The following is a 13,169-nucleotide window of genomic DNA, read 5'->3' on the forward strand; positions in this document are numbered from 1 at the left end:
GGCTAGTTGAGGACAGGGCATAACCTGACACCTGCAATGTCCCCCCACCCCTGGGTGGGACATGTGTGACAGTCTTCCAGGAAGCTTCCAACTATCTTAATGTTAATGGTTTGCTAGAGGGGTAAACAACCTTGACAATGGCAATCCCTCCATTATCTTGTAGGCCCTCTTTAGCATATGAAAGTTCTTTCAAAACCTTCCTTTTTCCATACCTCCCCCAACCCCATACTATATAATCAGCCACCCCTCACAACCCCAGGGCAGCAGCTCTTTCTGCCCATGGGTCCTATCCCCATGCTTTTTTTTTTTTTTTTTTTAAGATTTTATTTATTTATTTGACAGAGACAGCGAGAAAGGGAACACAAGCAGGGGCAGAGGGAGAAGCAGGCCTCCTGCTGAGCAGGGAGCCCAATGCAGGGCTCCATCCCAGGATTCTGGGATCATGACCTGGGCCGAAGACCGAAGCCTAACGACTGAGCCACCCAGGCGCCCCTCTATCCCCATGCTTTAATAAACCACCATTTTGCACCAAAGGTGTCTCAAGAATTCTTTCTTAGGTGTCAACTCCTGACATCACCCCATCGAACTTCACCTATATTCCAAAACCTCATTACTTCTAAGATACTTAGTTCTTTTGCTTGTTTGCTTTTCCCTGTTTAATTTATGTATGTGTTTAGATCACGAAGAGCCCTGTGGTCCCAGTCACAGGTCATTTTGCCTGAATGGAGGGATTTGTTATGTGGTACCTACTATTCCCAGCCCATTTTGTAGGTAAGTGAAATGGACTGATGTGGGGGAGGGTCATTTTATTTTTTACTATCTACTAACGTCTTTGAGAAGTGATAAATATTGAACAAAAAGTATAAGATGAAAAGTGTGAGGAATGCTCTTCTTATTTATATAGAACAAAATTATACTTTTAAAACAAAAAGTAGCAAATCACAATCTTGCTCAAATTGTTTATTTTGAAAATTGGTGGTAGTTTCAAGCCTAATCTGATTTTTATAATAATCCATTTCAGTGAACTCTGTATGATTTTAGCAATTTAGGGAAGACACTCTATGTTTAATATTAATGACAAAACAGGTAGAGAATTCACTAATGTACAAAAGCCCAACATGAGACATTTTGCTGAGTTTAGAATACATAAATGCACAATTAACTGTTGGTGGAGTAGTTTTGGAATATAGGTGAGGTTCAGTGGGGTGAGGTCTGGCGCCGATGACCAAGACTTCTTGAGATGTCTTTGGTACGAAATGGTGGTTTATTAAAGCACAGGGACAGGACCCTTGGGCAGAAAGAGCTGCTGCCCCAGGGTTGTTAGAGGTGGCTGATTTTATACTTGGCAGTTGAGAGAGGTAAGGAAAAGGGAGGTTTCAAAAGGATTATCATATTAAAGAAGACTCAGCAGGATACCAGAGGACTTGCCATTGTCAAGTTAAGGTTGTTTTTCCCTCTAGCAAGGCATTAACATTAAGATAGTTGGGAACGTCCTGGAAGAATGTCACATATCCCACCCAGGATTGGGCGTGGGGGGAGGTTGCAGGGTGTCAGCTTGTGCTTTGTTTTTAGCTAGCCTTCTGTTCCCTTATCATTTGTATCAAAGTTTACATTTGATATATTAAAAAAATGAAGCATTAAGTTTTTCTAATGGTGTCAACAAATAAAAAAGAAGGCTGTCTTAGCTACTGTTGTTTTAAATAATATGATTTCACATTGGGAGTATATAGCCAGATCAATAAAAGACTTGAAAATAGTACTTGTTTAGCTGGCTTCCTTTGAGTTTGGTTAGATAGGATTTAAGGGGGAGATAATAAACGTTATTTATTTATCTATCTATCTACTTATTTATAAGATTTTTAAGAATTTATGAGAGAGAGAGAACAAGCAGTGGGCAGAGGGAGAGGGACAAACAGACTCCCTGCTGAGCAGGAAGCCTGAAGTGGGGCTTGATCCCAGGACTCTGAGATCATGACCTGAGCAGAAGGCAGACTCTCAAGGGACTGAGTCACCCAGGCACCCCGATAAACCACTTTTATTTTTATTTTATTTTTTTTAAGATTTTATTTTTTGAAACAGAGACAGCAAGAGAGGGAACACAAGCAGGGGGAGTGGGAGAGGGAGAAGTAGGCTTCTCGCAGAGCAGGGAGCCGGATGTGGGGCTCGATCCCAGGACACTGGGATCATGACCTGAGCTGAGGGCAGACACTTAGCGACTGAGCCACCCAGGCGCCCCAATAAACCTGTTTTAATACATGAGTTAGCAACATATTACTACCAATGATGTCCGTAGACCTTAGTGGAGCTAACACCTAAACATCAAGATTTTTTGTGGCATGTGCATGAATTACTCTGTTTTTGTTCTTTAACTGAAATGAGAGGTATAAAATCTACATTAAAGATCTTTCTAAAGTAAAATTCATAGGAAAGTGAAAAATAATTTTTGAGATTTAGTGTGGAGGAGGGGAGACAGAGAAATAACCTCATAATTATCTCAAGATGTTCTTAGAGGTTTCCCTATGGGAATCAGTGAGTAAGTGTTTTTCCTCTCAAGTTAATAAAGTGAAAAAGAAGGAGATAGAAGAACAAATCAACAATTGTTTTGTACCTACGAGGTGCCTCTACATTTTTCTTTCATCTTAAAATCTATTTACAAAAATATAATTTATGAATGATAAACTACTTTTTAGAAGTGCACAATTGAGGAATTTTGACAAATGTTTATACCCATGAAACCGCTACCACCATAACAACATACAGAACATTTGTATTACCCCACATTTGCTGACCACAGTTTTAATTTACATTTTCATGTTTCATCATGAAAAACCTTAGAGAAAAGGGGGAAAGAAGACCTAAGGAAATAGAAAAATAAGGAAAATGAGAAATTAACTGACTTGCCAAAGTCATACATGTAGGACTAAATTAAAGAAATGTCCTTGAGTACAATGTACAAATCCCAAGTTTTGCCTAATCTTACAGTATATTCATTCTGAATTCTTTCTAATGGGATAGGGCATGTGGTATTCATAAAATGGAACAAAAATACTCATCAGAACAAATATATTTCATAATTAAAAGATACTGACATTTGTATCTTGATTTTGGTAATGGCTACTTGGGTAAAAAGGCTGTCCTTTCTTCATTGACTTATTTTGCACCTTTGTCAAAAATCAATTGATTCTACATGTATGGGTCTATTTCTGGACTATTGTATTCCATTGATCTATGTTTCTATCTTTCATGAATATCAAACCATCTTGATAACCATAACTTTATAATAAGTGAAATCAGGTCATGTGAGTGGTTAACTTTGTTCTTCGGCTCATTTATCTTTATCTTTCCTTTCTAGAAGACAGTATTTAAGTTAAACTTTTCCGAATATTTAGCTCCATATTACAAATTTTGTGGTCTGTTGTTCATTTCTAAGGTAGACATTTTTTCCAGTGTGATTTCTTCTTTTTTTTTCCCCCTAAGATTTTATTTATTTATTTGAGAGAGAGAATGAAAGAGAGAGAGCACAAGAGGGGGTAGGGTCAGAGGGAGAAGCAGATTCCCTGATGAGCAGGGAGCCCGATGCGGGACTCGATCCTGGGACTCCAGGATCATGACCTGAGCCAAAGGCAGTCGCTTAAACAACTGAGCCACCCAGGCGCCCTGTGATTTCTTCTTTAACCTGTGTGGGGTTGTTGTTGTTACCCTTTAACGTTTATATCTAATTTAATTGCGTTGTGGTCACAGTACTTGGTCTATCCAGCTCTACCCTTACTATTTGTCTGTATACTAACGGTGTGTTTATACTGCACTGAATAAGTTGAAAGAAAGAATTAAGAGTACTGAAATTTGGAGAATCACTGAGATGGGAAGAAATGTAGAGTCTTACTTCAGGCTGCTATAGCAAAAAAAATCAGTCTGGGTGAATTATGAACAATAGAAATTTATTTCTCACAATTCTGGTGGTCAGAAATCTGAGATCAGGATGCTAGCATGATTGGGTTTTGGTGAGTGCCTGCTTCCTGGTTTGCAGATTTATTTGGATACATCTTTTGATTGGCAGGAAGAGCTGGTAAGGAACCAGCTTTTAGACTGCAGAGCCATTCTGTGGGATTAATACCCTCTGTGCAGTGTGGGTTGTGTAGCTTGGAGTTGTTCAACACCCCGAAAGGAAGTGAAGTCAGGGAAGACACAGAATAGGAAGGAATATACTGACTAAGGGTTAAGTTAAGTTGAATGGCAGATACATTTTAAATTATTATTATTATTATTATTTTTTTAAGATTTTATTTATTTGACAGAGAGAGACACAGTGAGAGAGGGAACACAAGCAGGGGGAGTGGGGGAGGGAGAAGCAGGCTTCCTGCCGAGCAGGGAGCCTGATGTGGGACTTGATTCCAGGACCCTGGGATCATGACCTGAGCCGAAGGCAAACACTTAATGACTGAGCCACCCAGGTGCCCTAAATTATTATTTTATAAAAGTAATTGTTTTCCAATAATTTTAGGACTAGCTTGGACCTTCTTTTTTTTTTTTAAAGGCATTTATTTATTTTTTATTATTTTTTATTATTATGTTATCTTAATCACCATACATTACATCATTAGTTTTTGATGTAGTGTTCCATGATTCACTGTTGCATATAACACTCAGTGCTCCATGCAGAACGTGCCCTCTTTAATACCCATCACCAGGTTAACCCATCCTCCCTCCCCCCTCCCCTCTAGAACCCTCAGTTTGTTTTTCAGAGTCCATCATCTCTCATGGTTCATCTCCCTCTCCAATTTCCCCCCCTTCATTCTTCCCCTCCTGCTATCTTCTTCTTCTTTTTTTTTTTTAACATATAATGTATTATTTGTTTCACAGGTACAGATCTGTGATTCAACACTCTTGCACAATTCACAGTGCTCACCATAGCACATACCCTCCCCAATGTCTATCACCCAGCTGCCCCATCCCTCCCACCCCCCACCACTCCAGCAACCCTCAGTTTGCTTCCTGAGATTAAGAATTCCTCATATCAGTGAGGCCATATGATACATGTCTTTCACTGATTGACTTATTTCATTCAGCATAACACTCTCCAGTTCCATCCATGTCATTGCAAATGGCAAGATTTTGAACAGTTGTGTTTTCATTTTCATTTGTTTCCATGAATTTTTTAAATTCTTCTTTAATTTCCTGGTTGACCCATTCATTCTTTAGTAGGATGCTCTTTAGCCTCCATGTATTTGAGTTCTTTCCATCTTTCCTCTTGTTACTGAGTTTGAGTTTCAAAGCACTGTGGTCTGAAAATATGCAGGCAATGATCCCAATCCTTTGGTACCAGCTGAGACCTGATTTGTGACCCAGGATGTGATCTATACTGGAGAATGTTCCATGTGCACTAGATAAGAATGAGTATTCTGTAGCTTTGGGATGGAATGTTCTGAATATATCTGTGAAGTCCATTTGGTTCAATGTGTCATTCAAAGCCCTTATTTCCATCTTGATCTTCTGCTTAGATGATCTGTCTATTTCAGTGAGGGGGGTTTTAAAGTCCCACTAATACAATTATTGTTTTATTGTCAATGTTTTTCTTTGATTTTGTTATTAATTGGCTTATATAATTGGCTGCTCCCATGTTAGGGCTATAAATATTTACAATTGTTAGATCTTCTTGTTGGATAGACCCTCTAAGTATGATATGGTGTCCTTCCTCATCTCTTATTACAGTCTTTGGTTTAAAATCTAATTTGTCTGATATAAGGATTGCCATCTGAGCATTCTTTTGATATCCATTAGCATTATAAATGTTTTACCACCACCTCACTTTCAGTCTGGAGGGTCTCTGGGTCTAAAATGAGTCTGTTGCAGACAGCATCTTGATGGGTCTTTTTTTTTTTTTAATCCAATGTGATACCCTGTGTCTTTTGATTGGGGCATTGAGCCCATTTATATTCAGGGTAACTGTGGAAAGATATGAATTTAGTGCCATTGTATTGCCTGTAAGGTGACTGTTATTGTATATTGTCTCTCTTCCTTTCTGGTCTGTGTTACTTTGGGGCTCTCTCTTTGCTTAGAGGACCCCTTTCAATATTTCTTGTAGGGCTGGTTTGGTGATCGCAAATTCTCTTAGTTTTTGTTTGTCCTGGAAGTTTTATATCTCTCCTTCTATTTTCAATGACAGCCTAGCTGGATAAAGTATTCTTGGCTGCATATTTTTATCATTTAGTACCCTGAATATTTCATGCCAGTCCTTTCTGGCCCGCCAGTTCTCTGTGGATGGGTCTTCTGCCAGTCTTATATTTCTACCATTGTAGGTTACAGACCTCTTGTCCTGAGCTCCTTTCAGGATTTTTTTTTTTTTAAGATTTTATTTATTTATTTGACAGAGAGAGACACAGCGAGAGCAGGAATATATAAGCAGGGGGAGTGGGAGAGGGGGAAGCAGGCTTCCCATGGAGCAGGGAGCCCGATGCAGGACTTGATCCCAGGACTCTGGGATCATGACCAGAGCTGAAGGCAAACGCTTAACGACTGAGCCACCCAGGCGCCCCAGGATTTTCTTTTGTCTCTGAGATTTTTAAGTTTTACTATTAGATGTCAGGGTGTTGACCTATTTTTATTGATTTTGAGGAGGGTTCTCTCTGCCTCCTGGATTTTGATGCTTGTTTCCTTCCCCAAATAAGGGAAGTTATTTGCTCTAATTTGCTCCAGTATACGTTCTGTCCCTCTCTCTCTTTCTTCTTCTTCTGGGATCCTAGTTATTCTAATATTGCTTTGCTTCATGGTATTACTTATCTCTTGAATTCTTCCTTCGTGATCCAGTAGTTGTTTATCTCTCTTTTTCTCAGCTTCTTTATTCTCCATCATTTGGTCTTCTATATCACTAATTTTCTAGTCTGTCTCATTTATCCTAGCAGTTAGAGCCTTCATTTGTGATTACACCTCATTAATAGCCTTTTTATTTTGACTTGGTCAGATTTCATTTCTCCAAAAAGGGATTCTCTAGCGTCTTTTATGCTTTTTTCATTCCCAGCTAGTATTTTTATAATTGTTATTTTGAAGTCTAGTTCCTACATCTTACTAGTATTTGTATTGAGTAGGTCCCTGGCAGTTGGTACTGCCTCTTATTCTATTTTTTAAGGTGTTTTTCCATTTTGTTATTTTGTCGAGAGAAGAATAGATGAACGATAGAACAAAATGCTAAAAGGGTAACAACAATCGCAGGGAAATATACACTAAGGAAACCAGAAGAGACCCAAAACTGGGGGGAAAGAAAAAGAGAGAGAGAGAAAAAAAAAAAATGATCAGGCTGGTGAATAGCACAGTACCACACACTAGATTTTGGGTGTATTTTAGTCTGTTAGAAGAAACTGCATCCCAAAATTTTAAAGAAAGAAAAACTTACATATATGCAAAAATAATGTAAATATAATGAAGAGATTGAACATAAGTGTAAAAATGAATATTTTTAAAAGATTTAAAAAAATAAGTTGGTTGAAAAAAGAAAGAAGAAAATATTTAAAAAAAAGAATGTGATCAGGTGGGTGAATAGAACAGTGCCATACACTCGATTTTGCATATATTTTGGTCTCTTAGGAGAAACTGCATCTCAAAATTTTAAAGAAAGAAAAACTTATGTATATACAAAAAATAAGGTTAAATACAATGAAGGGATAGAATATGACTGTAAAAATGAAAATTAAAAAAGATTTTAAAAAAGGAATTAATAAGACAGTTGAAAAAAAGAATAATTCAGAAAAAAGGAAAAGAAAAAACTAAAGAAAATCTAAAAAATCAAAGTCAAAAATCTAAAGAATCATGAGAAAAAATCTATGAATTCTATTTGCTATATTCCCCTTGCGTTGGAATTTTGCAGTTCTAGGTGATCGGTAAACTTGGTCTTGGCTGGATGTTCTTGCTGATCTTCTGGGGGAGGGCCTGTTGCAGTGATTCTCAAATGTCTTTGCCAGAGACGGAGTTGCACTGCCCTTGCCAGGGGCCAGGCTAAGTAATCTGCTCCTGTTTGCTCTGTGGCTTTTGTTCCCTGAAGACTTGCCGCGCAGCTTTAGAGAATGAGAATGAAAATGCTGGCCTCTGAATCTCTGGCCCCGGAGGAGCCTAGAGCTTGGGGCCCCACTCCTCAGTGTGTCCTCAGAGAAAAGTAGTCGGTCACTCCTCTCTCCCTGGTCTCTATTCACACACCGTGCTCACCTGGCCTGTGACTGCATGTTTCTGTCTCTGGCACATGACCCTGTTTGGAGTTTCCAAACCCAGCAGACTCCTGTGGTGCGTCCTGGCACCGCTCTTCCTGGGGGAGGAAGGGGACCCTCCCTGGTTCTGCTGCTTGTTAGGCTCCTGCTAGAGAGCCATGGGCCAACTGTGCTGAGGATCACGGTTTATGGCAACCCGAAGCTGAGGAGCCCATTACTGGGCTCTCTCTTTGCAGCTGGCTTCCCTACTCTAATACCTGGGAGCTCTGCCACACTCAAGACAGCCCCGGTCTTCCTGTGGCCCTGAGGGTCCTGAGACCACACTGTCCCAGCGAGGGTTCCACACCGCTCCCCACCACTTTGCCACCAGAGCGACGTCCCTCACCAGAGCCGTCTTCTAAAAGTTCCAATTTTGTGCTCCGCTTCTCTATCACTTGCCAGTAGCCAGCTGGCCGAGGCTCCCTCTCCCCGAAGTCTGTCTTCCCATATATCACCTCTGATTCACTTCTCTGTACGGTGTCATACCTTGCAGAAAATGGTCGCTTTTCTGTTCATTCTCCAGTTGAATTTTAGGTGTTCAGAATGTTTTGATAACTATCTAGCTGAGTTCCTGGGGCCCAGTGAAATTTAGGTCTCCTACTCCTCCACCATCTTGGACTACGAGCTCAGTAAATAACTTTTATGCGGTGATTAGGATTTTGTTTTAACTTTTTATGTGGTTATTAATGAATTGCAAATAAAAAAGAAAATGACCTGAAGCAAACATTAAAAAAAAAAAGAAAGGCAGTATCAATGACAATATAAATATATATATGAAAGTATGATTATTATTCACCATAACTCAATTTGGAGGTTTATATGATTTCTAATATTTTTTTAATTATCCATTTTTTCTGGTATTGTAGTAAAAGATATATATAACATAAAGTTACCATTTTAACCATTTTATTTATTTATTTATTTACTTACTTTTCAAAAAGATTTAATTTATTTGAGAGAGAGAGAGAGCATAGAGGGAAAGGGAGAGTGAGAGAGGCAGACTCCCTCCTGAGCAGTGAGCCCTATGCGGGGCTCGATCCCAGGACGCTGGGATCATGACCTGAGCTGAAGACAGACCCTTAACCACCTGAGCCACCTAGGTGCCCCCATTTTATCCATTTTTAAATGTGTAGTTTAGTGATATTAAATGTATTCACGTTGTACAACCATCACCACTCTCCAGCTCCAGACATTTTCATCATTCCAAACTGAAATCATACCCATTAAACAATAACTCCTTATTTCCTCTTCCTACTGCCTTTGATAGCTATCATTCTACTTCTGTTTCTATGAATTTGACTCTTCTAGGTACCTCTTGTAAGTGGAATTATACAATAGTTACCTTGTGTGTTTGGCTTATTTTACTAAGTATGTCTTTAGGGTTCACCCATGTTTTAGCATATTGAAAGGTTTCCCTCTTTTTAAAAGCTGAATCATATTCTATGTACATAGGTACCATATTTTGTTTATCCATTCATCTATGAGGGACATTTGAGTTGTTTCCACCTTTTGGCTATTCTGAATAATGCTGCTATGAACATGAGTGTACAAATATCTCTTCAACATCCTGCTTTCAACACTTTGGTATAAATACTCTGACGTGGAATTACTGGATTATCTAGTAATTCCATGTTTAACTTGAGGCCCTGCCATACTGTTTTAACAGTCGCTGCACCATTCTACATTCCCACCAGCAGTGCAAACAAGTTCTAATGTCTCCACATCCTTACAAACACTGTTTTCTAGTTTTTGTGGGTTTTTTTGAGAATAGCTTAATGGATATGAATGTGTTTATTGTCCATCTGTAGATCTTCTTTGGAGTAATGTCTATTTAAGTCCTTTGCTCATACTTTAATTGCATTTTTGTTGTTGTTGTTGTTGTTAGTTCTCTATAAATTCTGGGTATTAGTTCCTTACCAGATATGTCATTTACAGATATTTCTCCCATCCTGTGGATTGCCTTCTTACTCTGCTCATAATGCTATTTCATGCACAGAAGATTTTAATTTAATTTTTAAAAAGATTTTATTTATTTAAATGAGAGAGAGAAAGTGAGAGAGAGCACGAGTGGGGTGAGAGGTAGAGGGAGAAGCAGGCTCTCCACTGAGCAGGGAGCCCGATGCGGTTCTCAGTCCCAGGACTCCAGCATCACTACCTGAGCCGAAGGCGGACCCTTAACTCACTGAGCCACCCAGGTGCTCAGATTTTAATTTTAAGTCCTCTTTTTCTATTTTTTCTTTTGTTGTCTATGCTTTTGTTGTCATATGTAAGAAATCATTGCCAAATTCTATGTCATGAAACTTTTTCTGTTTTCTTCTAAGAGATTTTTTTTTTTAAGATTTTATTTACTTATATGACAGAGAGAGAGAGGGAAAGATAGCACAAGCAGGGGGAGCAGGAGAGGGAGATGAGGCTCCCTGCTGAACAGGGCCCAACTCGGGACTCAATCCCAGAATCCTGGGATCATGACCTCACTCGAAGGCAGACACTTAACGGACTGAGCCACGCCTGGGTCAGTCTTCTAAGAGTTTTATAGTTTTAACTCTTATGTTTAGGGATGTGATGTATTTTGAGTTAAATTTTGTATATAGTGTAAGGTAAGGTCTTTGGCATGTCAATATTGAGCTTTCCCAAAACATTTGCTTTGCTGAAAAGACTCTTTTTTTTCCCATTGAATGGTCTTTGCACTGTTATTGAATTGACCGTATATGTGAGGGTTTATCTGGGGGCTCTCTATTCTATTGCATTGGTCTATATGTTTGTCCTTATTCCTGTGCCACATTGTTTTGATTACTGTCGCTTTGTAGTAAGTTTTGAACTTGGTAAGTGTTAGTCTTCCAACTTCCTTATTCTTCATGATTGTCTATTAGGGCTCCCTGAAATTTCATATGAATTTTAGAATGCGTGTCTATTTCTGTGAAAAACATCTATTTGATTTTTATCAGATTATCTTGAGTACTCATATACGTAGTTATTTGTGTGTGTGTGTGTGTCAGACATTGTGTATGAAAACTGGAGATATTTTAAGGCTCTTGATGATATTCCTTTAAAGAGGATTTACATCAACTTCTGGCAGATGGTTAGAGGCACTAGTAATCATAGATTACCTACTAATCAGTGATTGAGATAATTCAAAGCTGCTGCATGGACAAGTCTATCTGGTTCACCATTTTATCTAAGATAAATTTGGGAATTAACTTTGTCAACTTCCAAAAAGTCCTGCAAGGATTTTGATGGGTAATGAATCTTTAGGTCAGATATGAGAACTGACTTCTTAATAAAGTGAAGACTTCTAATTCATGAGCATGTTATGTACCTTGATTTGTATATGTGTTCCTTTTTTTTTTTTAAGATTTTGTTTATTTGTCAGAGAGAGAGAGAGAGAGAGAGAGAGAGAGAGAGCGCATGAGCGGGGGGAGGGGCAGAGGGAGAAGCAGGCTCCGCACTGAGCAAAGAGCCCCATGCGGGACTCGATCCCAGGACCCCGGGGGTTCATGACCTGAGCTGAAGGCAGATGTTTAACCTACTGAGCCACCCAGGCATCCCTATTTATGTTTTCTTAAGTTTCTTTCTGCAGTATCTATTTAGTGGTCTTAGTGTGGTGGCCTTGCATATCTTTCATTAGTTTTTTAAAAATTGCTATTTTGATATTTTTGGATGATATTTTCAATGGCATTTAAAAAATTCATTTTCCTAATGCTAACTGCTTGTATATGGAAATAAAATTATTTTTATACTGATTTTATGTAAAATGGTCTTGCTGAATTCATTTATTAGTTATGATAGTTGTGTATGTAAATAGTGCTATAAAATCTACAATCTTGTCATTTTAAAAATGGCAGTTATGCTTCTTTCTATCCAATCTTTATCTTTCCTCTCCTTTTTCGCTGCATTGCATTGGCTAGAATCTATAGTATTTTTATTGAATAGAAGTGGTGAGAATACTCATCCTTGCCTTGTTTCTCATTTTAAGGAAAGAAAGCTCAATATTTCATCATTAAGTATGATATCAGCTGTAGTTTTTTTGATATCCTTTAACAGATTTAGGAAGGTCCCTTTTATTCTTTGCCGAGAGTTTTATCATGAATGAGTTTCATATTTTATCAAATGCCTTTTGTGCCTATCAAAATGGTCATATGATTTTCTTCTTTTATTTGACTAATATGGTAAGCTACATGAATTTTTTTTTACATTTTATTATGGCATGTTTATGGTATATTTCATACCTGTATATTTAAAGTGTACAGTTTTGAGTTTTGACTCAAAAGTACAGAGCCATGAAACCACATGCACAATCAAGATAAATAACATATCCATCATCTCAAAGTTTCCTAATTCCCCTTTGTCATTCATTATTTCTTACCATCCCTGTGTGAGCATAGAGTAGAAACAAAAATTATATAATTTGATTTTATATTTACATATTTACAACTAGTCTGATGCATTCACCTCCACAAGAGTAATAATCTTGCCTACCACTGTAATTGTAATACTTGAAGTCTTGGCCACAACTTTCTGTTGGGCAGTGTTTAGAAGGGTACTACTAATGTTCCCCTTTGAGCCTTTCCTTTCCCTTGTTGACCAACAACTCCTCCTTTCTTTAGATATGTTAATGCATATTCAGTCAGTCTCCATTGTTTAAAAGACTTTTGCTTGTTCAAGTCTGATTCATTGACTTTATAATTTAACTTGCATTAAGTAATCTTGTTTCCTTCATTTCTAAGTATTACTGAGCATCTCACAGTTGCTCCCTTGTATTTGATAACAATCTAAATACAGTGGAAGTGTATTATGAGTGTTACATATTCTTGAATTGCTTATTTTTCTTTAAGTATCCTTTTTCTAGTCCCCATCTTTCAGGAATATGATTCTTGTGTCTAGTACACCATTCTTCTGCTTTAGTCTTAGAAAAAATACTTAAATTTTAAATCCCTAAGG

At 38.1% G+C, this 13,169-nt stretch overlaps 1 protein-coding gene across 1 annotated transcript in view; it reads left to right on the forward strand.

The window, feature by feature from the left end:
• The first annotated feature begins 667 nt into the window (after positions 1 to 667).
• The window catches only part of NRG4 (neuregulin 4), a 57,106-nt gene continuing 44,604 nt past the window's right edge, over positions 668 to 13,169 (forward strand). Inside the window, exon 1 of the mRNA XM_044918296.1 lies at positions 668 to 771. Coding sequence (XP_044774231.1) covers positions 668 to 771 — 104 coding nt within the window. The remainder of the gene's footprint in view (positions 772 to 13,169) is intronic.

The sequence above is a fragment of the Neomonachus schauinslandi genome, chromosome 9 (genome assembly GCF_002201575.2).
Source record: "Neomonachus schauinslandi chromosome 9, ASM220157v2, whole genome shotgun sequence".
Lineage (NCBI taxonomy): Eukaryota > Metazoa > Chordata > Mammalia > Carnivora > Phocidae > Neomonachus > Neomonachus schauinslandi.